General features: G+C 40.9%; 1 protein-coding gene across 1 annotated transcript in view; it reads left to right on the forward strand.

Moving 5' to 3' along the window:
• The window catches only part of ST6GAL2 (ST6 beta-galactoside alpha-2,6-sialyltransferase 2), a gene marked incomplete at its 5' end in the record, with an annotated part of 40,081 nt that extends 13,131 nt beyond the window's left edge, over positions 1–26,950 (forward strand). Inside the window, 2 exons of the mRNA XM_080814416.1 lie at positions 1,760–1,934; positions 26,114–26,950. Coding sequence (XP_080670542.1) covers positions 1,760–1,934; positions 26,114–26,385 — 447 coding nt within the window. The 3' untranslated portion in view covers positions 26,386–26,950. The remainder of the gene's footprint in view (positions 1–1,759; positions 1,935–26,113) is intronic.
• Between the last annotated feature and the right edge of the window lie 834 nt (positions 26,951–27,784).

Here is a 27,784-nt window from a genome sequence, read left to right on the forward strand (position 1 = left end):
GTGCTTGGCAAGAGAATTTAAACTTTGTGACTCAGCAGCTTATTATTCTTTAAGTGGAACCTATTACAGGCTTTTCTGGAGTGTGCCACTCTTTGGCTTCTGCCTCTAAACCTTTTTTAACCTTACATGGTATAGTGTAAACAAGATTATCACTAGCCATCAAAATATAAGCGAGTTACATTCATGGCATTCTGGCAAATCATTGCCCATCTAAAGGAGCAGCTAGTTACTTCTGGCCAAAACTTGGATGAAAAGCCAGTGCACTTGTTTTTTAAGGAGGGCTGGGAAAGATGTAGGACAGTTTAGTTTCATGAAAGATGCTGTGAGCTGTGCCAAAACGCGTCTTTCAACTCATTCTGCCATGACCTAAGAGAATGCATCCTTCCTTAAGATGAAAGTGGGGGGACAGATCTTGGCTCCCCCAAGAGGTAACTTTCCAACAGACCCGTTGTCCAAGGTCAGATGGGTCCCTCCGGGGATATTCTGTCACTGTGCATCTTGAGACTGAGGCTGGACATTTACCTAGCATGATTGCTAACTGGTTCTTAACTAGGAGTACGAACCACAATCCTCTGGAGAGTATTTTCCAGATGTATCGGTCAGAGCCCCATTTCCAGATATGTAGCCTGCAGACTGAGTGGGTATTTTTTGAGAAAGCTCTCCAGCTGGTTCTCACAGGTACTATCTACCAAGAATCAAACGTGAAATGTATGTTGGAACTCTTCAGCTTCCTTTCCAGACTGAAGTTCCCTGGCTTTAAGTTCTGACCAGTTTCTTACTGTTTGTGATGGACTGAGAGCCCTAACCATGGGACTTTATTCCTTCCTCCTTTGGAAGAAGCCAAGCCCAGGGCACAGTGCTGTCCAACCCAATGGCATGAGCTTGGTAGTGCCAAAATCCAGGTGACAGGGCTGCTTTCTGTGTGGTCTGTGCTCTGGAGGGGGAGGGGGTACCGAAACTGAGACCAATACTCCTCTTGCTTCCCCCCTGCTGTGTCTTGGCCTGGGGGCAAAGTTTACCAAAGATGATTGGGCCTAGCCCTTCTCAAAAATTGTTGAAGCCACAGAACCCATCCAACCAGGGAATATTACTTTGGATCTTAATATATACCTACTATCTCCCCAAGGTGTCTATTCGAAGGGATAATGGGGTCCTCAGAGCCTTATGAGCTAAGTCCCTCCCCTACAAACCTCCAAATCCCATTTCATGATGGCACCTGAGACATTCTAAAGACATTTAAAAAACAATCAACATTATTGTGCATTTTTTCATACAATAACATATGTATAATCAGTAGAAGTATACATTTTTATGAGTATTAGCAAATTTATATAGTCATGTATCTATCACCACAGTTAGGAAATGGAGTATTTTCATCACTCTAAAGGCTTCTGGGCACCTGGGTGGCTCAGTCGGTTGAGCGCCTGCCTTCGGCTCAGGTCATGATCCCAGGGTCCTGGGATCGAGTCCCACATTGGGCTCCCTGCTCCATAGGGAGCCTGCTTCTCCCTCCCCCACTGCCTGCTGCTCCACCTGCTTCTATTCTCTCTCTCTCTGTCAAATAAATAAATACAATCTAAAAAAATTTTTTTAAAAAATCAAGAGTTCCTGAGGAAGTGACAGTCACCACCTCCCCCTCCTGTTCCCTCAGCCTGGAAGTAGCTTCCACTCCCCCCCCTCCCGCCCCCGCCCCAGGTGCTTCCCACTTTCCTTTTCACAGTGTGAGGCTCTGTACTTGATTGTGTTGATTTTTTTTTAGTGGTACAAGAAGCCAGATTACAACCTGTTCACTCCGTATGTTCAGCACCGTCAGAGAAACCCAAATCAGCCATTTTACATTCTTCATCCAAAATTTATATGGCAGCTTTGGGACATTATCCAGGAGAACACCAAGGAGAAGATTCAGCCCAACCCACCATCTTCTGGCTTCATTGGTAAGTGTATATAAAAACAGATAATCAGCCTGGCAGGGTTAGACTTAGTATTTAGTAAAAGTACAGTCGCATTATTTAATCAGAGCAATTAAAGGAAGCATAGATTAGCTGAAGATAGTAGAAATACTCTGTACTCTGTACTGATTATCTCTCGGTGCATAACAAAGTACCCCACCAAATTTCAAGGTGTAAAGCAAGAACTGTTTTATTTTCTGTCATGATTTTGTGGGTCAGGAAGGGCTTGGCTGGGTGATTCTTCTGTTCCACAGGCACCAAAGGGAGTCACTTGGTGGTATCCAACTGCTTCCTGTGATGTCTTCCCTCCCATGGTTGGCCCCCTTGCTGTGGATGGCTGGGAGGGTGGGCTCAACTGGAACTGTTGACTCTGTGCCTACATGTGGTCTCTTGCATGGTGGTCTAAGGGTACTTGGACCTCTTAAATGGATGCCTGGGTCTCCTAGCAAGTTTCTTAGGGCTGAGGCCTAGAGACATGCACAGGGTCACATGCACTGTATTCTATGGGTCAGAGTAGTCAGGGCCCCATGGGACTCAAGGGGAGGACACACAGACCCCACCTGGGTCATCTATGACCCACCACCCACTCACCCATTCACTTTGTCCATGTGATGCCAGAGTAAGGAGCTGAATTTGTGAAGGTACGACAGTGTCATGTGCTGTAAGATAGTAGGTGCAGGCTCTGATGAGAATAATTCTAGGACCTTCTACAGCTCTTGCTACCAGAGTGCACTAGCTCTAATCTAAAAAATGGATTGTTTTATCTAACAGGATCATCACACTTGGCTTATTTTATATATATATATATATATACACACACATATATACACATATATACATATATACATATATATAAAATAAGCCATACATATATATGTATATATGTATATATGTGTATATATGTGTATATGTATATGTGTGTGTGTGTGTGTATGTGTATATATATATATATATATTTTGCAGCCAGGCTTTGATCCTCAAAATGTGTGGTCTTAAACCCCATTTCTTTACCTATGTCTCAGCTAATCATCCCATTATCTTTTTGATTTTACCCAAGTAGGGTGATATCAAGGAATATCTCTGATCCCTTTGGCAATATGATAGCTGCAACAGAACCAAAAGATACTAGTTTTGTCCACAAAAAACTGTGATGTTCTCCACCCTAATTTCAATGAGTTTCCAACCCTGTATCTTAACTTGGGCCACACAGTGGGTCCCTGTGAATAAAGGAGAGATTTATGGAGATGGCAATGGCTTAGTTATGGATACAAGAACTTCAGGTGGATTTTGGAGTAAGTTTCTGGTATTACAATAATGTGAAATATTTTACATAGAAGTCAAGACAGAATTTACGGTATGACTCTGCAGATTATTTTCCTTAGGCGTAGCTAACCCCCTTTCTAACGTCATGGCTTTGACACTCTATTTCCAAATCAGTCCTGAAATGCTAAGTACTTCATCTTTTGTGCAATTTCATGGGATCCTGTTGATTTAGGAAAGAAAGTATAATCTCATTTGTCAGCAAAGGTTAAGTCGGATAGAATCATGCTTAGACAGCATAATAGGATATGGCAGAAGTTTAATAAAATCTTTTTCGTATTGTTGCCTTCTCATGAATTCATGGGGCTATCTCTTGCTTGGAGCAAAAGTTTTCAAGCACAGTGAGGGCTGTCAGATACGCTTACCGCGATGTGTAGTTCGAAAGATTCAAGTTAGAGCCTCATGGCTGTAGAGAAACCTTTTCCCATGTGTTTTTGTTGGAAGGAATCCTGCCACATATGGCTAGCTTCCTTTCATAGCTCTTTACTGAGAATTTGGAGTTTTCAGAGGCTGACGCTTGCCTTTGAGACTTCTTTGACTTGAAGAAGGGGAAACACGCTTCGATGGCATTGCAGGAGTGCTGACTGGATCTGGAGAGGTGAAGTGTGAATTGTTCTCTGCCATTTAGTACGTTTTTGATCATGGGCAGGTCTCTTCCTCCTGCAAGCCTCCTTGTGCTCTTAGAGGAAATGAGAATGATAAAAATCTTCCTCGAGGTGAGTTGGTGCACGGATTTACCATGATTCCTGTTTTCTACCACTGTCCTGTCCCGAGTGGCAGCCTACCACCACATGTGGCTATTTACATGTAAATTAATTAGGATTAAATAAGAGGGAAGATTTGGTTCCTCAAGCCCCGACTTCCTTTCAAGTTCTTAACAGCCATGTGTTCTCGCAACTGCTGGCCTCGGTAGGCAGTGCAGAGGGAGAACATCTCCATCATCACACAGAGTTGTACAGGATAGCACTGCGAGTTCTGCAAATCCCAAAAAAATGAGAAAGAGCAAGCGGGTAATTACGGAAGTCTTAAATTCGCACTGGGCGAGCTGTGCTCGGTGACTGGGGATACCAGTGTGGCAGAAGACCTGGCCTGCCATCATCACATTCGTTTGCTGCTCTCGTCCCCAGCCAGATTTCAGTGTGAGCCCTCATGAAGGATGGGCAGGAGAGGCAGCCCAGGCGAGCTGTGCCCAGCAGGGCACTGTTCACCCTCCGAAGACCCTGCGGATGTTGCCACTGGCCTGCCTCCTCTTTGATCTTGCTCAGAAATACGCTGAGAGCCAGAGTCTGTTTGATAAATTCTCTGAAGTTCCTAAGTATTGCTAAAATGATGTCACTTACATCTCCAACTTTCTGCCACAAGAATTTTTAAAAATCCATGAGTTGTTTTCTGTTATAAAAAGTGTTCTCCATAGGCGTCCTGAGGGGCTCACTCAGTTAAGCATTTGATTCTTGATCTCAGCTCAGGTCGCCATCTTAGGGTCATGAGTTCAAACCGAGCCCTGGGCTCCACACAAGGTGTGGAGCCTACATTTAAAACAAACAAACAAACAAACAAAAAAACTGTTATCCAAATACTCCTTCATGTTCCAAAGTGACATTGAAAAAAATTATTGACTTCTTATCTCACCACCTTAGCATTTCCAGACACTAACCTCTCCTGCCCCTTGCTGAACAGAAGAAACCATCATAGAGTGGGTCAGTGAGATCAGGACGTTTCTGGGTGCACAGTGGAGGGTTCTACACAAGTTTGGGGGTCAGGAGGACGTCCTGTCTAAGAGAAGAGCAATTTCCGGATATTCTGCTTTCCTCATTAGCACAGGGCTCCACCTGGAGGTAAAGCAAGATGAGTCCCTGTACTTTATTGGTGTGATCATCCGTACAGGAAAATAGTCTCACATTTAATTACTTATATTTCTAAACCCACTCCATATATTTCCCTTGTATGTATTTATGAATCTGCTTGTGTAATATAGACGGACTCTGAAACTTGACTGTTTTGAACGTACAAGACATTTCTTTCCATGGAAATTTATAGCCAATGGCCATGCACTTCCCAGAGGATCACACCTTGAATGCCTTAAATGTCTTGTTATTGGTTGCTGTTCCTGGGGCCTCAGTTCATCGTATTGGAGGAAGATGGGGAAGATGGAAGAGAGAAGGCCATCTGCTAAATGGATATTAATTAGGCACCTCTCATGTAGCAGGCACAGGGCTAGGTGCAGGCAGGGAAGGAAACCAGGCAAAGGTCCTGATCACCACAAACTCAGGGTGCAATGGGTGACCCAAATAAGTGTGAGTTCCCTAAGTAAAATAAAATCACAAACTATGTAATAAAGGAAAAGAACAGGGTGCATTGAGGGCTAGAAAGTGTCTGTTTTGTCCATCATGTTCATGCTCTAGCCTAGCACATAGGAAGTATGAGAAATAATTATTTGGAGAATGAACAGATGTTTTAGCTCAGTGGAATCCTGGTGATTCCAACAGGAGGGTTTGTATATTAGTTACCTAAGGCAATGAAGCAAATTACCCCAAAACTCACCTCTTGGAAGGAATCGGCTTTTATTACTCTGTACAGTTTCTGTAGTCAGTATTGCGGGAGCACATTGGCTGAATGGCTCACCGTGCTGTCGTTCATGAGGTTGCATTCCAGTGTCTGGACATAGGTTGGCTGATCTGTTTTCTAGTTGGCTCAATCACAAGTGAGTGATGACCGGGCACCTCAATTCCTCATCACAGGGACCTCTATAGGTGTACTTGGAAGTCCTCACAACATGGCAGCCGGCTTCCCTACAGGAAGCGATCCAAGAGAGAGGGCAAACACGAGGCCACAGTACTTTTTATGGTGTCATACACTATCACTGTGCTACATTCTGTTTGTTCCATCCGTCAGTCCCATTGTTGTGGGATTGAACTACCCAAAGTTGTGAACACCAGGTAGGGCTCCATGCTGAAGGCTCGCTACCACACCTTTCTAAAACACAGACACCTGGGCCCACCCTAGAGTTTCTGAGGAGAAAGAAGTGGCAAGATTTTGCTTTTCTCATGGGTTTGCAAGTGATGCTAATGCTTCTGGTCCTTGTTCTGTGCTTTGAGAACCTTTGAGAACCTATCGTCTTGCGACCCAGATTCTTTAGATATACTGATTGTTTGGGTATAAGTTTTGGCACCAATAAGCAAGGTCCCAACTCTCACTGATTGCAGGAAACCGTCCCCAGTAACATTCAAGCAGATGGTTCAGCCAACATCTCCCATTCTAAAAGCATGAAATCATTTTTGGACCTTCCTTAGGAACCCCTAACTCTGAGCCAGGCGTCTCCTGGATGGCACGTAAATCATGAAGGTTTGCCTGGTAGATAGGAGCTGTGGTGGGTATGTGTGTTTCCTGCGGGGAAAAAAGAAGCAATAAATACATATCCTCCCCCCTATCTGCAGAGGATACATTCCAAGACCCCAGTGGATGCCTAAAACCTCAGATAGTACCAAATCCTGTTTAGACTGTGTTTTCACCTACACATACATACCGATGAGGAAGTTGAGTTCATAGATTGGGCACAGTAAGAGATGAATAACAATAACTGATAATAAAATAGAACAGTTATAACAATCTATCACAAGAAAAGTTATGTGAATACTGTCTACCAAACTCTGTTATTGTACTGTACTCACCTTTCTTCTTGTGATGGTATGAGATTTGATAAAATGCCCATGTGATGAAGTGAAGGGATGATGTGGCCATTGGGACTTGGTGTTAGGCCACTTACTGACCCTCTGATGATATGTCAGAGGATCTGCTTCCAGACTCCAGGTGACTGTGAGTTGCTGAACCTGCAGGGTCAGGGGAGAAGAAGAGTTAATGGGAAGAAGAGTCTAGAAGCTTCTGTCCGCTGCACCCTTCTGAATGTTCCTTAGAGCAGGCTTGGAAATATTTCTGCATCAGCATTGTCTTTGATCACAGTACCCAAGTACACATTGTACTTTTTCCTGAGTTCTGTGGGATCTGTGTATTATCAGCTCCTATGGAGAAGTTTTCTTATGGGCAAGATGTCCTAGTACGGTGAGATTAGGGCACAGATATTGAACTTGGACCTAAATAAATTCTTCTTGTTTTATCTACAAAGAGCAGGAACTGCCTTTTCTGATTTTAAAGACAAAGCAGTAACTTGTAAGACTTGATGAACACATTAACCTAGCATTGAAGAAAAGAAACTCTGAGAGCTTCTGAACTGAAACCAGTTTTATTGCTGGAAAAACATCCCAGAAATTTCTTTTGTTTGTTTGTTTTTTAAAGATTTATTTATTTTAGAGAGAGAGTGCAAATGGAAGGAGGGACAGAGGAAGAGGGAGAGAGAGAATCTCAGACAGATTCCCCACTGAGCACGGAGGAGCCTGATGTGGGGCTCGATCTCAGGACCCTGAGAGCATGACCTGAACTGAAACCAAGAGGCAGACACTCAACTGACTGAGCCACCCAGGCACCCCCAGAAATTTCTAATTCACATACCTAAAGGACTTATCAAAGTTAATAATTTTAATATGCTTTCTTTATAATTAAACTAAATTAGAGAACATATGTGAATAAATTTTATAATAGTGACACAGTGTCAATACATTTTAAGATCAAGTAAATTAAACTATACTTTCATTATAAGCTTTATTTAATAAGATACTTATTAAAGATTTAATATCTGTGATGCACACTGAAGCTAGTCCTCTCAGATTTCTAAATGAATGTTTTTAAACTATGATTTCTCCTTTTTTTTAATAACATTAAGCTGATATTACTACCAAACTACTCTCTCAAACAAAATGTTTTGAAGAGTCACTGCTGAAGAGATAAATATTCACTGTAATTAAACATGAAAACTAACTCAAAGTTGGACATTGATTAACGATAATTATCTTTCAAAATATTTTAGTATAACTGCAAAAATATATTCTAACTTTTGTTAACAAGATAATTATGTGAAAATCAGTGAAAACTTAACTGAATTCTTTTTTTTTTTTTTTTTTTTTTTTTTAATTTTAATAAACATATAATGTATTTTTATCCCCAGGGGTACAGGTCTGTGAATCGTCTGGTTTACACATTTCACAGCACTCATCATAGCACATACCCTCCCCAATGTCCATTTCCCCACCACCCTCTCCCATCCCCCTTCCCCCCCGCAACCCTCAGTCTGTTTCTTGAGATTGAGTCTTTTATGGTTTGTCTCCCTCCCAATCCCATCTTTTCATTTTTTCTTTTCCTACCTCCCCCCAAACCCCCCCACCTTGCATCTCCACTTCCTCATATCAAAGAGATCATATGATAGTTATATTTCTCCGATTGACTTATTTCGCTAAGCATGATACCCTCTAGTTCCATCCACGTCGTCGCAAATGGCAAGATTTCATGTCTTTTGATGGCTGCATAGTATTCCATTGTGTATATATACCACATCTTCTTTATCCATTCATCTGTTGATGGACATCTAGGCGCTTTCCACAGTTTGGCTATTGTGGACATTGCTGCTATAAACATTCGGGTGCACGTGCCCCTTCGGAGCACCACGTTTGTATCTTTAGGATATATACCCAGGAGTGCAATTGCTGGGTCGTAGGGTAGCTCTATTTTCAGTTTTTTGAGGAACCTCCACACTGTTTTCCAGAGTGGTTGCACCAGCTTGCATTCCCACCAACAGTGTAGGAGGGTTCCCCTCTCTCCGCATCCTCGCCAGCATCTGTCATTTCTTGACTTGTTAATTTTAGCCATTCTGACTGGTGTGAGGTGGTATCTCATTGTGGTTTTGATTTGTATTTCCCTGATGCCGAGTGATGTGGAGCATTTTTTCATGTGTCTGTTGGCCATCTGGATGTCTTCCTTGCAGAAATGTCTGTTCATGTCCTCTGCCCATTTCTTGACTGGATTATTTGTTCTTTGGGTATTGAGTTTGATAAGCTCTTTATAGATTCTGGATACGAGCCCTTTATCTGATATGTCGTTTGCAAATATCTTCTCCCATTCTGTCAGTTGTCTTTTGGTTTTGTTAACTGTTTCCTTTGCTGTGCAAAAGCTTTTGATCTTGATGAAATCCCAATAGTTCATTTTTGCCCTTGCTTCTGTCGCCTTTGGCGATGTTCCTAGGAAGAAGTTGCTGCGGTGGAGGTCAAAGAGGTTGCTGCCTGCATTCTCCTCAAGGATTTTGATAGATTCCTTTCGCACATTGAGGTCCTTCATCCACTTTGAGTCTATTTTCGTGTGTGGTGTAAGGAAATAGTCCAATTTCATTTTTCTGCATGTGGCTGTCCAATTTTCCCAGCACCATTTGTTGAAGAGGCTGTCTTTTTTCCATTGGATATTCTTTCCTGCTTTGTCGAAGATTAGTTGACCATAGAGTTGAGGGTCTATTTCTGGGCTCTCTATTCTGTTCCATTGGTCTATATGTCTGTTTTTGTGCCAGTACCATACTGTCTTGATGATGACAGCTTTGTAATAGAGCTTGAAGTCTGGAATTGTGATACCACTGACTTTGGCTTTCTTTTTCAATATTCCTTTGGCTATTCGAGGTCTTTTCTGGTTCCATATAAATTTTAGGATTATTTGTTCTATTTCTTTAAAAAAAATAGATGGGATTTTGATAGGGATTGCATTAAATGTGTAGATTGCTTTAGGTAAAATAGACATTTTCACAATATTTGTTCTTCCAATCCATGAGCATGGAATATTTTTCCATTTCTTTGTGTCTTCCTCAATTTCTTTCATGAGTACTTTATAGTTTTCTGAGTATAGATTCTTTGCCTCTTTGGTTAGATTTATTCCTAGGTATCTTATGGTTTTGGGTACGATGGTAAATGGGACTGACTCCTCAATTTCTCTTTCTTCTGTCTTGTTGTTAGTGTAAAGAAATGCGACTGATTTCTGTGCATTGACTTTATATCCTGACACTTTACTGAATTCCTGTATAAGTTCTAGCAGTTTTGGAGTGGAGCCTTTTGGGTTTTCCACATATAGTATCATATCATCTGCAAAGAGTGATAGTTTGACTTCTTCTTTGCCGATTTGGATGCCTTTAATTTCTTTTTGTTGTCTGATTGCTGAGGCTAGGACTTCTAGGACTATATTGAACAGCAGTGGTGATAACGGACATCCCTGCCGTGTTCCTGACCTTAGCGGAAAAGCTTTCAGTTTTTCTCCATTGAGAATGATATTTGCGGTGGGTTTTTCATAGATGGCTTTGATAATGTTGAGGTATGTGCCTTCTATCCCTACACTTTGAAGAGTTTTAATCAGGAAGGGATGCTGCACTTTGTCAAACGCTTTTTCAGCATCTATTGAGAGTATCATATGGTTCTTACTCTTTCTTTTATTAATGTATTGTATCACATTGATGGATTTGCGGATGTTGAACCAACCTTGCAGCCCTGGAATAAATCCCACTTGGTCGTGGTGAATAATCCTTTTAATGTACTGTTGGATCCTATTGGCCAGTATTTTGGTGAGAATTTTCGCATCTGTGTTCATCAAGGATATTGGTCTGTAATTCTCTTTTTTGGTGGGATCCTTGTCTGGTTTTGGGATCAAGGTGATGCTGGCCTCATAGAATGAGTTTGGAAGTTTTCCTTCCATTTCTATTTTTTGGAACAGTTTCAGGAGAATAGGAATTAATTCTTCTTTAAATGTTTGGTAGAATTCCCCTGGGAAGCCGTCTGGTCCTGGACTTTTGTTTGTTTGGAGATTTTTGATGACTGTTTCAATCTCCTTACTGGTTATGGGTCTGTTCAGGTTATCTATTTCTTCCTGGTTCAGTTGTGGTAGTTTATACATCTCTAGAAATGTATCCATTTCTTCCAGGTTGTCAAATTTGTTGCCATAGAGTTGCTCGTAGTATGTTCTTATAATTGTTTGTATTTCTTTGGTGTTGGTTGTGATCTCTCCTCTTTCATTCATGATTTTATTTATTTGCGTCCTTTCTCTTTTCTTTTTGATAAGTCTGGCCAGGGGCTTATCAATCTTATTAATTCTTTCAAAGAACCAGCTCCTAGTTTTGTTGATTTGTTCTATTGTTTTTTTAGTTTCTATTTCATTGATTTCTGCTCTGATCTTTATGATTTCTCTTCTCCTGCTGGGTTTGGGCTTTCTTTGTTGTTCCCTCTCCAGCTCCTTTAGGTGTAGGGTTAGGTTGTGTATTTGAGACCTTTCTTGTTTCTTGAGAAAGGCTTGCACTGCTATATATTTTCCTCTCAGGACTGCCTTTGTTGTGTCCCACAGATTTTGAACTGTTGTGTTTTCATTATCATTTGTTTCCATGAATTTTTTCAATTCTTCTTTAATTTCCTGGTTGACCCATTCATTTTTTAGAAGGATGCTGTTTAGTCTCCATGTATTTGCGTTCTTTCCAAATTTCCTCTTGTGATTGAGTTCGAGCTTCAGAGCATTGTGGTCTGAAAATATGCAGGGAATGATCTCGATCTTTTGGTACTGATTGAGACCTGATTTATGACCCAGGATGTGGTCTATTCTGGAGAATGTTCCATGTGCACTAGAGAAGAATGTATATTCTGTTGCTTTGGGATGGAATGTTCTGAATATATCTGTGATGTCCATTTGGTCCAGTGTGTCATTTAAGGCCTTTATTTCCTTGTTGATCTTTTGCTTAGATGATCTGTCCATTTCAGTGAGGGGAGTGTTAAAGTCCCCTGCTATTATTGTATTACTGTCGATGTATTTCTTTGATTTTGTTATTAATTGGTTTATATAGTTGGCTGCTCCCATGTTAGGGGCATAGATATTTAAGATTGTTAGATCTTCTTGTTGGACAGACCCTTTGAGTATGATATAGTGTCCTTCCTCATCTCTTATTATAGTCTTTGGCTTAAAATCTAATTGATCTGATATAAGGATTGCCACCCCAGCTTTCTTCTGATGTCCATTAGCATGGTACATTGTTTTCCACCCCCTCACTTTAAATCTGGAGGTGTCTTCGGGTCTAAAATGAGTTTCTTGTAGGCAGCATATGGATGGGTTTTGTTTTTTTATCCATTCTGATACCCTGTGTCTTTTGATTGGGGCATTTAGCCCATTAACATTCAGGGTAACTATTGAGAGATATGAATTGAGTGCCATTGTATTGCCTGTAAGATGATTGTTACTGTATATTGTTTCTGTTTCTTTCTGATCTACTACTTTTAGGGTCTCTCTTTGCTTAGAGGACCCCTTTCAATATTTCCTGTAGAGCTGGTTTGGTGTTTGCAAATTCTTTCAGCTTTTGTTTGTCCTGGAAGCTCTTTATCTCTCCTTCTATTTTCAATGATAGCCTAGCCGGATATAGTATTCTTGGCTGCATGTTTTTCTCGTTTAGTGCTCTGAATATATCATGCCAGTTCTTTCTGGCCTGCCAGGTCTCTGTGGATAGGTCCGCTGCCAATCTAATGTTTTTACCCTTGTATGTTACAGACTTCTTTTCCCGGGCTGCTTTCAGGATTTTCTCTTTGTCGCTAAGACTTGTAAATTTTACTATCAGGTGACGAGGTGTGGACCTATTTTTATTGATTTTGAGGGGCGTTCTTAGCATCTCCTGGATTTTGATGTTTGTTCCCTTTGCCATATTAGGGAAATTCTCTCCAATAATTGTCTCCAATATACCTTCTGCTCCCCTCTCTCTTTCTTCTTCTTCTGGAATCCCAATTATTCTAATGTTGTGTCGTCTTATGGTGTCACTTATCTCTCGAATCCTCTCCTCGTGTTCCAGTAGTTGTTTGTCTCTCTTTTGCTCAGCTTCTTTATTCTCTGTCATTTGGTCTTCTATGTCACTAATTCTTTCTTCTGCCTCATTTATCCTGGCAGTGAGAGCTTCCATTTTTGATTGCACCTCATGAATAGCTTTTTTGATTTCAACTTGGTTAGATTTTAGTTCTTTTATTTCTCCAGAAAGGGCTTTTATCTCTCCGGAGAGGGTTTCTCTAATATCTTCTATGCCTTTTTCGAGCCCGGCTAGAACCTTGAGAATTGTCATTCTGAACTCTAGATCTGTCATGCTACCTATGTCTGTATTGATTAGGTCTCCAGCCTTCGGTACGGCCTCTTGTTCTTTTTTTTGAGGTGAGTTTTTCCGCCTTGTCATTTTGTCCAGGTAGGATTTGCTTTCTCCTGCTGTGGAATTCCGCTGTTCTTGGTGACTGAAGTTGGTTTTGGATGGTTTCTTGTTGATCTTCTGGGGGAGGGGCCTGTTGTAGTGATTCTCAAGTGTCTTTGCCGCAGGCGGAATTGCACCGCCCTTGCCAGGGGCCGGGCTAAGTAATCCGCTCGGGTTCGCTTTCGGGAGCTTTTGTTCCCTGAGCGCTTTCCGTAGAGTTCCGGAGGACGGGAATGAAGATGGCGGCCTCCCAATCTCTCGGCCCGGAGGAGCCGAGAGCTTGGGGTTCCGCTCCTCAGTGCGCTCTCAGAGCAAAGCGCCCAATAGCCCCGCCTCCCTGGCTTGCGGTCGCGCCTCGAGGAAAGCAGTCAATTGTTGGAGCTGGAGAAAAGCGCCGGGTCGCTTTTGTCTCCGCGGCCTGCGGCCGCGCTCCGAGCCCACCCAGCCTGCGACCGGCACAAGGTAACCCCGGGCTTAGAGCTCACTCCTCGGCTTTGTCGCTATAGCCGGCTTCCCCGCTCTAATACCTGCGAGCTCTGCGGCACTCAGACACCCCCAGTCCTTCTGTGACCCCGCGGGTCCTGGGGTTATGCTGACCCCGCCTGGGTTTCCCCCCAGTTTAGCCTCTGGAGCGATGTCTCCCAGTGGAGCCGACTTTTAAAAGTCCCGGTTTTTTGCTCCGTCGCTCCGCCGCTTGCCTGGTGCCGGCCCCTCCCCCCGGGGTCTATCTTCCCGTCGCTTTGGATTCACTTCTCCGCAGGTCCTACCTTTCAGAAAGTGATCGATTTTCTGTTTCTGGGATTGTTGCTCTTCTTCTCTTCGATTTCCCGTTGGATTTATAGGTGTTCACAATGGTTAGATAAGCTATCTAGCTGATCTCCTGCTACCCGATGTCGTCTCAGCCTGCTACTTCTCCGCCATCTTGACTCCTCCCCCACTTAACTGAATTCTTAAGAAATCTCATTGTTAACATATGTAAATCCAAGGAGATTTAGAGATTATTTGTCCCAACATAGATATTGGTCCAAAGCTTTCAACAAACTTTAAGGAAGAGACTAACTGTCTTGCGTTATAAGATTTTTCTTTTAGTCTCCTTTGTAGACCTTATACAGAGGGGGAAATAACATTATAACTAAATATTTAAACATTTTTTTTAAAACAGCAAATAATCCCACCACCAGTACTCCAGGACGGCCATCTAAATGTATTTTAGTCTATAGTCTTCCAAATCTGGACCACAGAGTTCTGTTTTCTTAACACTGTTGCACTGTTGCAGTGAGGGGCACCTGGGAGGCTCAGTCAGTTAACATCTGACTCTTGATTGTGGCTTGGGTCATGATCTCAGGGTCATGGAATCAAGCCCCCCATTCTCCACACTCAACAAGGAGTCTGCTTAAGTTTCTCTCTCTCCCTCTCCTTCTGCACCTCCCTCTGCTGGTGTGCACTCTCTCTCTCAAATAAATAATAAATCTTAAAAAAAAAAAAAAGTTGTAATAAATGAGCTTCCGTCAGTGTGGGACACTTCGCAACAGGTTCACAATAAATGTTTGCTGAATGAATGAAGGGATGAACAAATGAAGGGGAAGTTGTGATTTATGGTCTCACATGTAGAAAGATGCCCACCTCCTCCCATACCACTCTATGTGTTTGCTTCGTGCTGTGGTTAAGACCCTGGGCTCTACAGAGACCAAACCAAACCTTGGTTCTATCAGTCAACTAAATATGTGATCTTGAGCAAGTTACTCCAAACCTCCAAGCCTCAGTTCTTTCAATGAGAAAATGAAGATCCCAATAGCGCCTTTATGTTTGAATTATCATGTGTGAATTATCATGTGCTTAGCACAATAGCTAATGTTTACTATTCACTGTTACTGGGATGCTTCTCATCTAAAACTTCACGCTCGGTCAAATAAGACCATATTCGCAACTATAAAAAACACTGTTCTTTCATTACGATACATAAATCAAACAAATAGGCTTGTTCTCTTTGATATTACAGAGGCCATATCCACACATCAAATAGGAATATCCTAATTTATGCCTCTCTTTAGTTATTAAGTATTTGGGTTGTTTCAGAGTATTTGATATTCTCAAATAATTATATTGATGAGTCATCCTTCTATCTATGTACCAAAAATACTGGGGTTTATTCTGTATGTGAATATGTGACTTTTCTTCCCTTAAATCATTTCCTAAGATAGAGTCCCAGGCGTATTAGTGCCGAGCAAAGGGTATGTATGACATTTTGATGTTGTTGGTTAAATGTTGACATACCGCTTTGTCTTCGACTTTCTGATTGGAGCCATCTTTGTCCTTACGGTTCCCAGAAAGAGGCACACTAGTAAATACACTGGAAATGTGCTGCATGTGCCACCCTCTTCTCTAGAGAAGCACTAAAGGGATTCTTGCACCTGGTGGACTGCACATGCATTTTTTAAATTAAAAGGAAGTAGCATGGATCAAGGTAATTTTGATGATCCATGAAAACTTCTTTGGAACAACTTCTTCTTCATCTAATTACCCTCAGCCCACTGTGGGTGGGGGCTATTTGTGCACATATGAATAACATTTCTCTCTTTCATCCCTACTTGGATACTAGACATTTATCTTGTTATTTGGCATTTTGAAGTCATTTTGACTGTATTTTAGCCTGATTGAAGATAAGGAATAACTTACTTGGAATCCCACAGCTTCCATTTTGTTCTCATAAAGACAGGTATTTTTGTAGAGAAGATCAGTGAACTCCCCTGGGGGTCATCAAGCATGGCAGGATACTTACATGCGATACGGCATCCAGTCAAGCCAGGAGGTACCGGCTTCACCATCCCTGGCTCATAGCCATAGCTCATAGCCAGGACCAGCAGGCAGACAAACCTGGTAGCACAGGTCCCAACCAGCAGCACACAGAGGAGATGCTCTAGTTAAATCTACAATTGACCAACTGACAGTATTTTTATTGCAGAAACCACCAACACATCCTGCCACTTTTTAAAAGGCAACCACTACTAGTTACATTATAACTAATATTTCTGGAATTCATAAATGCAGACACTATAATTTCAGGCTATTTAAATATGCACAAGAATAATAGGCTGAAAAGCAAGTCATAACTTTTTTTTTCCATTTTGTATTGTTTTGGGGGGTTCTAATTTCCCAATATATCACCCACACTTAGATGTTTAGCACAAAATAATCAATCACTTAACATTCATATTTATGATTTTGTAAAATATGTCACAATTATATGGATTAGGTGCATTTCCTCATGAATAGTGAATCCTGAATGTGTATTACTGTCAAATAATACAATATAAATCAGTGAAAATTTGGCCTTTAAGTATTACCCTAGTATTATTTGATTTTATCTAATAAGGTAGATGCTTCTTTAACTATTGTTATATTACAACAAGTTTAAGTCTCCAAACCACCTTTTAATTACAAATATTTGGAATTTTCCCTTGAAGAGTTGCTTTTGCTCTTAAATAATCCTAAGTATGGTTCTCATGATTTCCTATTTCATGATGAATTTATGTGGAAACCTGACAGAGCTGCTAGATTTCTATTAGGCTGGCATATTCCATACACTCAGGTTTTCTTTCACTCTAACCACTCCTTCAGAAATACATTTTGCAGTGTTGTGTTGGTCATTCTCAGAAATTCCTACTTTACCTTACATATGACTGATGTCCAAATGTTAACTAGAACTGATGTCTGCCAGTATTTTGCCTGTCGCTTGTATTGTGCTGTTTCTACCCATAGCTCTGTGTCATGTGTTGAAGGGATAAATTCATTAAGGAGAAAATTCTATCATTCTGGATGATTTTGGATGTTACTTTAAATATTTTGCCAGGGGAAAGCAAGATAAATTTAATCACAATTAGGGGCTCCTGGGTGGCTCAGTGGGTTAAAGCCTCTGCCTTCGGCTCAGGTCATGATCCCAGGGTCCTGGGATCGAGGCCCCCATCAGGCTCTCTGCTCAGCAGGGAGCCTGCTTCCCTTCCTCTATCTCCGTCTGCCTCTCTGCCTACTTGTGATCTCTGTCAAATAAATAAATAAAATCTTTAAAAAAAGTTTAATCACAATTAAAGTCAAGGCTATAAATGATTACACTATACTAGATCTGAAAACACATCAAATCCAAAGCTAGATATGCAAAGTAGAGTTTTATAGGGAAAACCTCATTCATTCAGAATTTGTGATACTCTGTACATGGGTTGCGGTTTGCTTTTTATTTTGGTTTTGGAGCAAATAAATAAGTGTATATATTGCTAGTATGCTGAGTCATATAATGTGACATTTTATTAAGAACAGTTGAAATGCTTTTTAATTGGTTTGATAATTACATTGCATTATACAATACTTAAGGACATGTAATTTGGCAAATGAATGCTTCTTGAGTCATAATTGCCTGGAAAAATGTGAGCCTTTTTTTTTCTTTAAATGAATCCCTAGTATGGACTCATTTATAAAAACTGGCCAAAGAAACTGAATGTTAATTGAATTATATTTAAAGATTTTAAAAAGCTGGCTACATGCCCATCTAATTGGCTTAGAAAAATACATTAAAAAGTGTCTGAATACTAATCTGCCTATCTAAAAGTCTGGCTTCATGGTGAAAGCAGGAATTTTTTTAATTGAGGTTTAATTGATGTACAACATTATATTAGTTTCAGGTGTAGACCCTGATGATTTGATATTTGTTTCTACTGCAAAATGATCACCACAGTAAATTTAGTTAATGCCTGTCACCATGCTTGGTTTGCAGAAATTTCTTTTATGATGAGAATTTTTAAGATCTATGTTCTTAGTAGCTTTCCAATATGTAATAGAGTGTTATTAACTATAGCCTCAAGGCTGTATGTTACATCCCATGACATATTTATTGTATGACTGGAAGTTTGTATCTTTTGGCCCCCTTCACCTGTTTTGTACACCACCACTCCTGCCATCCCCCCTTGCCCACCACCTCTGGCATCCACCAGTCTGTTCTCTGTATCTTTGAGGGTATTTTTTGTTTCTTGTTGTTGTTTCTCTCTTTTTATTCCACATATAAATGAGATCACATGATATTTGTCTTTCTCTAACTTATTTCATGTAGCATTATACCTTCTAGGTCTACCTTTCTTCACTTAGCAATGCCTTCAAGGACACTTAGGCTGTTGCCACATCTTGGCTATTGTAAATAATTCTGCAGTGAATGCAGGGGTGCTGATATTTTTCCAGGTGGTTTCTTTTTCTTTGGGTAAATACTGAGAAGTTAAATTTCTGGATCATAAGGTAATTCTATTTTTAATTTTTTGAGGAATCACTACAGTGTTTTCTGTAGTGGGGCTGCACCAATTTACATTCCTACCAACAGTGTACAAGGGTTTCTTTTTCTCCAAATCGTTACCAAAACTTGTTATTTTTTGCCTTTTTGATGTTAGACATTCTAACAGGTGGGACATAATATCTCATTGTGGTTTTGAGTTGCATTTCCCTGATGATGAGGGATGTTGAGCATCCTTTCATGTACCTTTTGGCCATCTGTATGTTTTCTTTAGAAAAATGTCTATTCAGTTTTCTACCCACTTTTTAATTGGATTGTTGGGTTTTTTCCTATTAAGTTATATGAGTTCTTTATGTATTTTGCATATTAATTCCTTATCAGACATGTGATTTACAAATGTTTTCTCCTATTCCGTAGGTTGTCTTTTCATTTTGTTGAAGGTTTCCTTTGCTTTGAAGAAGTTTTTTTAGTTTGATGTGTCCTACTTGTTTCTTTTTTGTTCTGGTGTCAAATCCAAAAATTCATTGCCAAGATCTGTGTTAAGGAGCTCACACCTGTGTTTTATTCTAGAAATTTTATGGGTTCAGGTTTTACATTCAAATCTTTAATCTATTTTGAGTTAATTTTTCTGTATGGAATAAGATGGAACTTCCAATACTGCATTGAATCTATAGATTGCTTTTGGTAGTATGGGTAATTTAACAATATTAGTTCTTCCAATCCATGAGCATGGACTATCTTCCCATTTATTCGTGTCTTCTTCGGTGTCTTTCATCAATATAGTTTTTCATCAGTACAGTTTTCAGTGTGCAGGTCTTTCACCTTCTTAGTTAAATTTATTCCTAGGTATTTTATTGTTTATAATGTAATTGTAAATAGGATTGTTATCTTAATTTTTCTTTCTGATAGCTTGTTATTAGTGTAGAGAAACAAAACACATTTTTTGTATATTGATTTTATATCCTGCAACTTTACTGAATTCTTTTATTAATTCTAACAGGTTTTGGTCTAGCCTTCAGAGTTTTGTATATCTAGTATCATGTCATCTGCAAATAGTGACAGTTTTACTTCTTCCTTTCCAATCCAAATGCCTTTTATTTCTTTCTCTTGCCTAATTGCTCTAAGACTTCATACTATGCTGGATAAAAGTGGCAAACATGGACATACTTCTCTTGTTCCTGATCTCAAAGGGAAAACTTTCAGCTTTTCATCATTGGGTATGATGTAGCTGTGGGCTAGTCATATATGGCCTTCATTATGTTGAGGTTCATTTCCTCTATACCCATTTTGTTGAGAACTTTTACCATAAATGGATGTTGAATTTTGTCAAATGCTCTCCTACATCTACTATGATGATCATATGACTTTTTTTTTCCATTCATTTTGTTAAAGTGGTCTCTCACATTGATTGATTTATTGATGCTAATTCATCCTTACATCCCTGTAACAAACCCACTTGATTGTAGTGTATGATCCTTTCAATGCACTGTTGAATTTGGTTTGCTGATATTTTGTTGAGCATGTTTGTACCCATGGTCATCAGGGATATGGGCCTGTGGTTTTCTTTCATTGCAGCATCCTTGTCTGGTTTGGGTATCAGGGTAATGTTGGCCTCGTAAAATGAATTTGGAAGTGCTCCCATCTCCTCCAAGTTTTGGAAGAATTTGAGAAGGATTGGTATTAGTTCTCTTTTGAATGCTGGGTGAAACCAGTAAAATTTTATTAGTGATGAAAGCAGTTACTTTTCGGTAGTCCATCAAATTACTTAACATTAAAGTTTAAGTGATTTTTTAGAAATTCTTAACTGAATAGCATAATATTAAATTATTTGTATTCTTTTTGATTTTTAGGTAACCCTGAGCAGTCCTAAGAGAGGAAATGAAAAAAAGAATAAAAACATTTTTAGCATAACCAGATGTGAATTCCCCGTATTGGTCTGACATGGAGAATTGATTATGAAGTAACATGATACTTTGAATTTATCCATATATGGTCTCTTTGCAGAAAAGATTTAACCTGGCAGGCTTGACTGCTGATCTTTAGGAAGGCATGCTTACAAAGTTGGCCCTTGGCTGTTATCTGGGATTTTTGATTTAGGAAGGTTTCCAATCCCATAACTGATAAGAGTAGTTCACTGTGCCCAGACTGTTTATGTAAGCAGTATGGTTTATGCGGAATACCTGCTTTCATTCTGGAAGACTGGAATTTGGGTATGTGCCCGGCAGAGATGGCCTCCACGACCAGTTCCCAGTAAAAACCTTGAGTACTGAGTCTCGCAAAAATTTCCCTGATTGGGGAGCCTGGGAGGCTCAGTGTGTTAAGCCTCTGCCTTTGGCTCAGGTCATGATCTCAGGGTCCCAGGATTGAGTCCCTCATTGGGCTCTCTGCTCAGCAGGGAGCCTGCTTCCCCCTTCCTCTGCCTGCCTCTCTGCCTACTTGTGATCGCTCTCTCTGTGTCAGATAAATAAATAAAATCTTCAAAAAACAAAACAAAACAAAACAAAAAACTTCCCTGATTGACATTTTACATGTGTTGCTAGGGGTATTAAGCAAATCTGGTGTGACCACATTGGTAGCAGAAACTTGGCCTTAATTTCCCCTAGACTTTGGCTGATTTCACCTTGTATCCTTTTGCTTTAATGAGTTATAGTTGAGTATCACTGAATATTAGGTCCTGTGGGTCCTTCTAGTGAGTCATCACACCTGGGGGTGGGTTGGGAACTCTCAACATGGTACTCTACTGATAGTAATTCAGAGGACATCTGAGAACCATGTGTTGTTGGTATTTACATCGTTTGTGGATAATAGGACTCAACCTCACAACACTTTCAGAAGCAATGCTAGTAGTAAGACTCAAATATTCTTTCCCAGTGTATTCTGTAAAACACTCTCTTCAAGTCATCCAAAGAATTGTAGGTCATGGGCTCACCACCTCTTTTCAAATTTAAAGGTTAGTTCTTTAATTTACTTTCTTTCCTTAAAGAAACTTTCTCTTAATCCCCATTGATTAACACTGTGCCCAGTTTAATAAATGTTGGATTTAACTGAAGAGGTCTCCAGTGAAACATGAAGGCTTTGATCTTTCCCAGCCCTGTCCTAGCCCTGCCTCCCTGTGGTGTCTACACCCACACACCCTGTTACCTGACACACACTCTGTGAACTGGGCCAGGGCTGTTACAGAACTCCAAATACCAGTGTCTACGTAGTTCATTTTTACAAAACAAGAAGAAATTTCGTCTTCAGGATTTTGTGTGTTGCTAAGTGCTGTTTACTCATAGGATAACTGATGTTTAGATCTGACCACACTTAGTAATAGTGATTTTCAGTATTTATTATATGACAGAGTCTGAATCTAAACTCAAAACGATGTGTAATAATGGACTTAATAAATTGAAATGCAGAGTATGCATATGCAGAATGTACTGACCATGCTGTATGAAAAAAGTTCAGAATAAGAAAAGTATTCTCCAGTTTGTGTTCCCTCAATCTTGTCCACCTTTCACATGTATCCAACAAATTGTAAATTACTTTTTCCCTTCCCTTTGAAGGGGTTGCCATACCAATTGTGATATCAGCATTACAACTGGCTGTGGTTTAAACAGGTAGAACAGATTCTGCCATTAAGTTTTAGGGTGCTCTAGGCTCATGGTTACTGGAAGCCACAAGTTCATATGAGTGCACGATGGGATGGACAGCTGCTGTTGTAAGTCTGTCTCAGATAAGGAAAGATCAGGAGGAAGTGTGCAGATAACTCAAGGCAAGAACCCACACTTTCTTAACCTGTATTGGCCTCCATTTTAAACTATCATGAACCAAGTGCCAAGTTCCTGCATTTTTGAAGTTCTAGAAGTTATTTTTAAAATACAAGGGAAAAAGTTTATATAAGAGAACGCTAAAATGTACCTATTTATTTGCAATGAAACTAACTTCTTGCCTAGTCTTCTGACAAAATCTATATTGTATATCTAGCAAATGCATGATTAAGATGTAAAAATTAACCAGCAGCAGAAGTGAAAATTTTCTCTAGGAAACTTTCTAGAAAAAAGAAATTAAATGCAAACTTTTTTTTTTTTTTTTTTTTTTTTTTTAGAGCATGAGCAGGGAGGAGCAGAGGGAGAGGGAGAGAGAGATAATCTCTTAAGTGGGTTTCATGCTTAGCACAGAGCCTGATGCGGGGCGCTTGCTCTCACAATCCTGAGATCATGTTCTAAGTCAAAATCAAGAGTTGAGATGCTAACCAGCTGAGCCACCCAGGTGCCCCTTAGTAGATGACTTTTGAGACTAAGACAGTATCAAGGACTAGAGAAACTACCCAAGGATCTTCTCCCTTGGGTGTGGGTACCAGCTAAGCTCTAGATTTAATCTAACATGTAGAATGTCTAACTACTTAGGACACAATATGGGAATCCCTTACAGCAGACTTCTTCAGAGAATATGTGTGTCAGACCAGCATGTCCTCAGAGTATGGGAAGTGGAATGATCTGGTCCAGAAACATTAATCATTGGTCTATAAATAGATGATTATAGAAATTGAACATATTTACAACTTCTGTAGCACCTTGACATACCATGGCATCCAAATGTGTAATAATTTTTCTAATAAGTCATTGTACTGTATTTTACAGAAGTAACAGTCTGTCATAGATTAGACTCCGCCGCCCCCCCCCACCATGGACCTTCACCACAAATAGCTTAAGTACATTGGTTAAAAATCCAGTTTCCTGGACCCCAACATAAACCAGTGGAATCCAAATCTCTGAAAATGGGGACTGGTCCCAAGAATGGACATTTAGCAAGCTGCCCCAGTCATTCTTTCTCATGCCAAAGTTTGAGAGCTGCTTTAGGAGGTGGGCCAATAGTGTGGCTAATACATTTCTTACGTATAAGGTTAACTTTTGAAAGCCATCCACTGTAAGGACCAGAGTTGCAAAGGTGACAGCTCATACACATTTGACTTTGGGGAAGAGGTTGTGTCGTTGGCCCACAACATACCACAGCTAACAGGGCCCTGTGGTTTCTAGATACAGTTCCATTGCTAGTTTTTGAGATGCCTTTGTGCAAGACATCCTCGAAGCATCTTCATTGCAGGAAAGTGGTTTTATTAATTGTATTAATGGAAAGCATCTAGGTATGTGAGGCATGTTTAGGATCCTTTGATATGGTTCCTTCTGCACAACTGGTGGGGCCCCATACCATGCCCAGGGGAGGGCAATGCAGTACAAGACCTTGTTCCATAGCTCCTGATTAGAAAACACTGATGCCTGCCTCAGCTCCGTAGACACAGGCCCTGTGACACTCCTCGGCAGAGAACATACACATCAGAGGAGTTCTTGTTTGTTTCAGGTGTAAAGTAACCAGGATCAAAGGGGGAATTTAATGCTCCCTGGGCACATGGCTTTCTCATTCACCATGTCAATCAATAGACCAGTTTATAAGGAGGAAGGAAAAAAATATTTCTAGAGCAGTAATTGCTCATCAGAAGGGAGAGACTTCTTTGTCGCCTGTGCTGCATGTTCAGCTGCTGATACTCATTCTTCTCGGTGACTTCAGGAGGGAGGTGTTGCTCCTTGGCTCCCCCTGTATCACTGTCACTCACTCAGCCATCCCAAGGAAGGGGCCACAACCCAGCAGTAGGTCAACCCATGAAGAGGAGGAGGAAATGGGTTGTGGGAGGAAAAGGAAAGAAACAGACCAGTAACTTGAAGGTTTGTTTTGTTTTGTTTTCATTTTATTTTATTTTATTTCTTTTCAGTGTTCCAGAATTAATCATTTATGCACAACACCCAGTGCTTCTTGCCATATGTAACCTCCATAATACCCTCCACCAGGCTCACCCAACCCCCCACCCCCGCCCCTCCAAAACCCTCAGTTTTTTCTCAGAGTCCACAGTCTCTCATGGTTTGTCTCCCCCTCCAATTTCCCCAAACGCTCTTCTCCTCTTCTTTTCCCAATGTCCTCCATGTTATTCCTTATGCTGCACAAGTAAGTGAAACCATATGATAATTGACTTTCTTTCTTTGACTTATCTGACTCAGCATAATCTCCTCCAGTCCCATCCATGTTGATGCAAAAGTTGGGTATTCATCCTTTCTGATGGAGGCATAATACTCCATAGTGTATATGGACCACATCTTCCTTATCCATTCGTCCGTTGAAGGGCATCTTGGTTCTTTCCACAGTTTGGCGACCGAGGCCATTGCTGCTATAAACATTGGGGTACAGATGGCCCTTCTTTTCACTACATCAGTATGTTTGGGGTAAATACCCAGTAGTGCAATTGCAGGGTCATAGAGAAGCTCTGTTTTTAATTGTTTTGACAGAGCTCTTGAGGACATTTTTGCTTCTTAGAATTTGAACTGATTCTCTGTTAGGAATCGGTTTTATTCTCAGCCACAATCCTGTGTCCTGGCTCTCAAGTCACACCTTTAAAAGCTTCTAAACAGGATGCCATTGTCACCTGTGGACCAGCACTCTTTCTCCCACTTCTCTTCCTCCTCTCGTCTGCCAGGCAGCCTGGGAGGTTCAGACTCACCTCCTTGAGCAGTTCCTCCGGACCCCAACAAAATTCACCCCTTCTCTCTCCTCTCCCTGTGGCCCTTATACATGACATTCTCCGATTGTGAGGATTTTCATGATTGATTAATAAAAAATACGATTGTCCCCTGCAGATAGATGTTGTCATTTAACAGGAACTAACTGTGGTGATTACATTTTTTTCATAAGAAAGGATCGCTCTTTCATAAAACGGATAAGCACATATTGTTTTTTTTTTAAGTTTAAAGGATATTAACAAAGATGGTGGTGGTACTGGGGAAAAAGAAAGCCTTTTAGCCCTTCTAGATCAAGAACTAGATTTGCCCAGGGAGCATAAAGTTTGATAGCTCTCTATTTGAAACATTAAAAAAGAAAGAAAGAAATTAAAGTGACTTTAGTACTGACAGTTGCAGGGAGATAAATAATTTTGGTAATAGGAATCTTCAACTCTGCGTCCCCAATTCCATCTCTTTCTTTTCAAACAACTATCTTAGAATCAGTTACAATCAAGCAACTATTTTATAGTCAGTCTTTTTCCAACCGTTTCTTCGGTAACTACTCTTGCAAATGAGGACAGGTCGTGCGTGTGGACCGTGACACAGGATACTCTAACTTGGGGAATGCAAATTTGTTACTAGACTGTCCTCTTGTTAAGTTCAGTGCCTTTGTCTCCTCCTCTCTCTCCGCCCCGCCCACAATAATCAGCCAGACGCGAGAATGTGCGCCTGTCACAGCTTCGGAGGTCCCGCGCCCCATGAGCCGCAGACAGGCCACTTGCTGGCGGTCCTAACCCTGCAAATGTGTAAGTGACAAGAAATGAGTGCAGACCAAGTGGGCATCCCACAGTCACTCCCACCACCGCGCTCCGAAACATCCTCCCTCCTGCCCCGAGTTGTTCAAGGGCTTCTGATTTTCTTTCCGCGGCAGGGATCCTCATCATGATGTCCCTGTGCGGAGAAGTGCACGTGTACGAGTACATCCCGTCCATCCGGCAGACGGAGCTGTGCCACTACCATGAGCTGTACTATGACGCGGCGTGCACGCTTGGCGCCTACCACCCGCTGCTCTACGAGAAGCTGCTGGTGCAGAGGCTGAACACCGGCGCCCAGGGCGACCTGCACCGCAAGGGAAAGGTGGTTCTGCCTGGGCTCCGGGCCGTGCGCTGCCCGGCACCCAACCCCGCTGGTCCCCCGTCTTGAAGAGGGGCTCTGGAGAATCGATGTGCAATAAGGTACTACTGTTGTCCTCTGAGTCACAGGAGAATACTTGAAGAGGTATTTTAGGCGATGTAGTCTTCTGTCCTTTAGACTGTCACTTAGCGGTGGCCACGAGAATTCTTCTTTTTCTAAGCCATTGAGTCTTTATGACTGCTTTGAATACAGGAATGGAATTTAAAAGGAAAAGAAGCTCAAGAAAGATGCAAAAAAAAAAAAAAAAAAGAAGAAGAAGAAGAAGAAGAAAACGTATGACAAATGGATATTATACCTCCAGAAATGTTAACCTTTTCTTAAGCCGTGGGCACCCCTGTGAGGCTTGGTTTCCGCTACAGTTTTCAGTGATGTACTTGATACTATGAAATGGTTTAGATACCCATGTTGGGGTACAGTATCTGTAGCACCTAGCGTGTCACTCGCACATTTGTTCATTATTAAAGATCCTAGCGTTTATGACAAGCATCTGAATCAGCACTCAGATGTGTTTATCTTAACAATAAAATGCCCCCGTATATGTTGAGAGATGGCAAACTGTTGCTTGCTGGCAAACTGTGGCATTCCCCTGCTCTATTTCCCATTGCCCGCCCAAGCTTTGTTCTTTGTATATCAGGACAGATTTCTAAAACCAGAAAACTCCCGTCTCAAGCAGTCCAAGAAAAAGCCAACCCTGGGATAGAACTACAGAGGAGACACTTTGTTTTCCTGCAGTATTTTCTTACTTTGACAAATAAATACAGAATCACCCGGCTGCAGGGTGGCCCTGGGGCCAGAATATTCCCAGCTTTCCTGCATGATACATCCTCAGCTGCCAGTCCTCCTCACAGCCCTTACACTGTTACACCCACGGACCCTTTCTGGTCTAGAAGGGGGAGGACCCTTTCTGGTCTAGAAGGAGGGGATATGGAACCTTCACTCTGTGCTTCTGGGGATGCACACCTGTCTCTTTCATGGAGATTTCTTTCAGGCCAATAGCAGCTGCTGGAACCCCAGCAATGATGTACTAGATTTTCACCAATTCTCCCTGCAAATAGATATTGAGGAACCCTGTCCCTGTTTTCACAGATATATTTTATGTCAGCAACATACAAGCCATATAATTAAATAAAATTATGTGAAAACATTGTTCTTTAACAAGGAAAATACGTATATGCTTGAGAAGCAAAGGCACCTGGGGGAAGAAGTTGTCACCCCAATATGTTAGCTATATTCAGATTTGTTTTATCTTGTTTTTAATCTCAACTTTTACCACTGATACATTGAAAAACAATTTTTTTTGCTATAATGTAGTGAAACAGAAACATTTTGGAATACATTAATTGAACATGCTGTCTCTCTATGTAACCAAAACATAGCACAAGAGGTAAGACTTTTTAAATTAAATAAC

This window comes from Martes martes, assembly GCF_963455335.1.
Source record: "Martes martes genome assembly, chromosome: 9".
Classification (NCBI taxonomy): Eukaryota; Metazoa; Chordata; class Mammalia; order Carnivora; family Mustelidae; genus Martes; species Martes martes.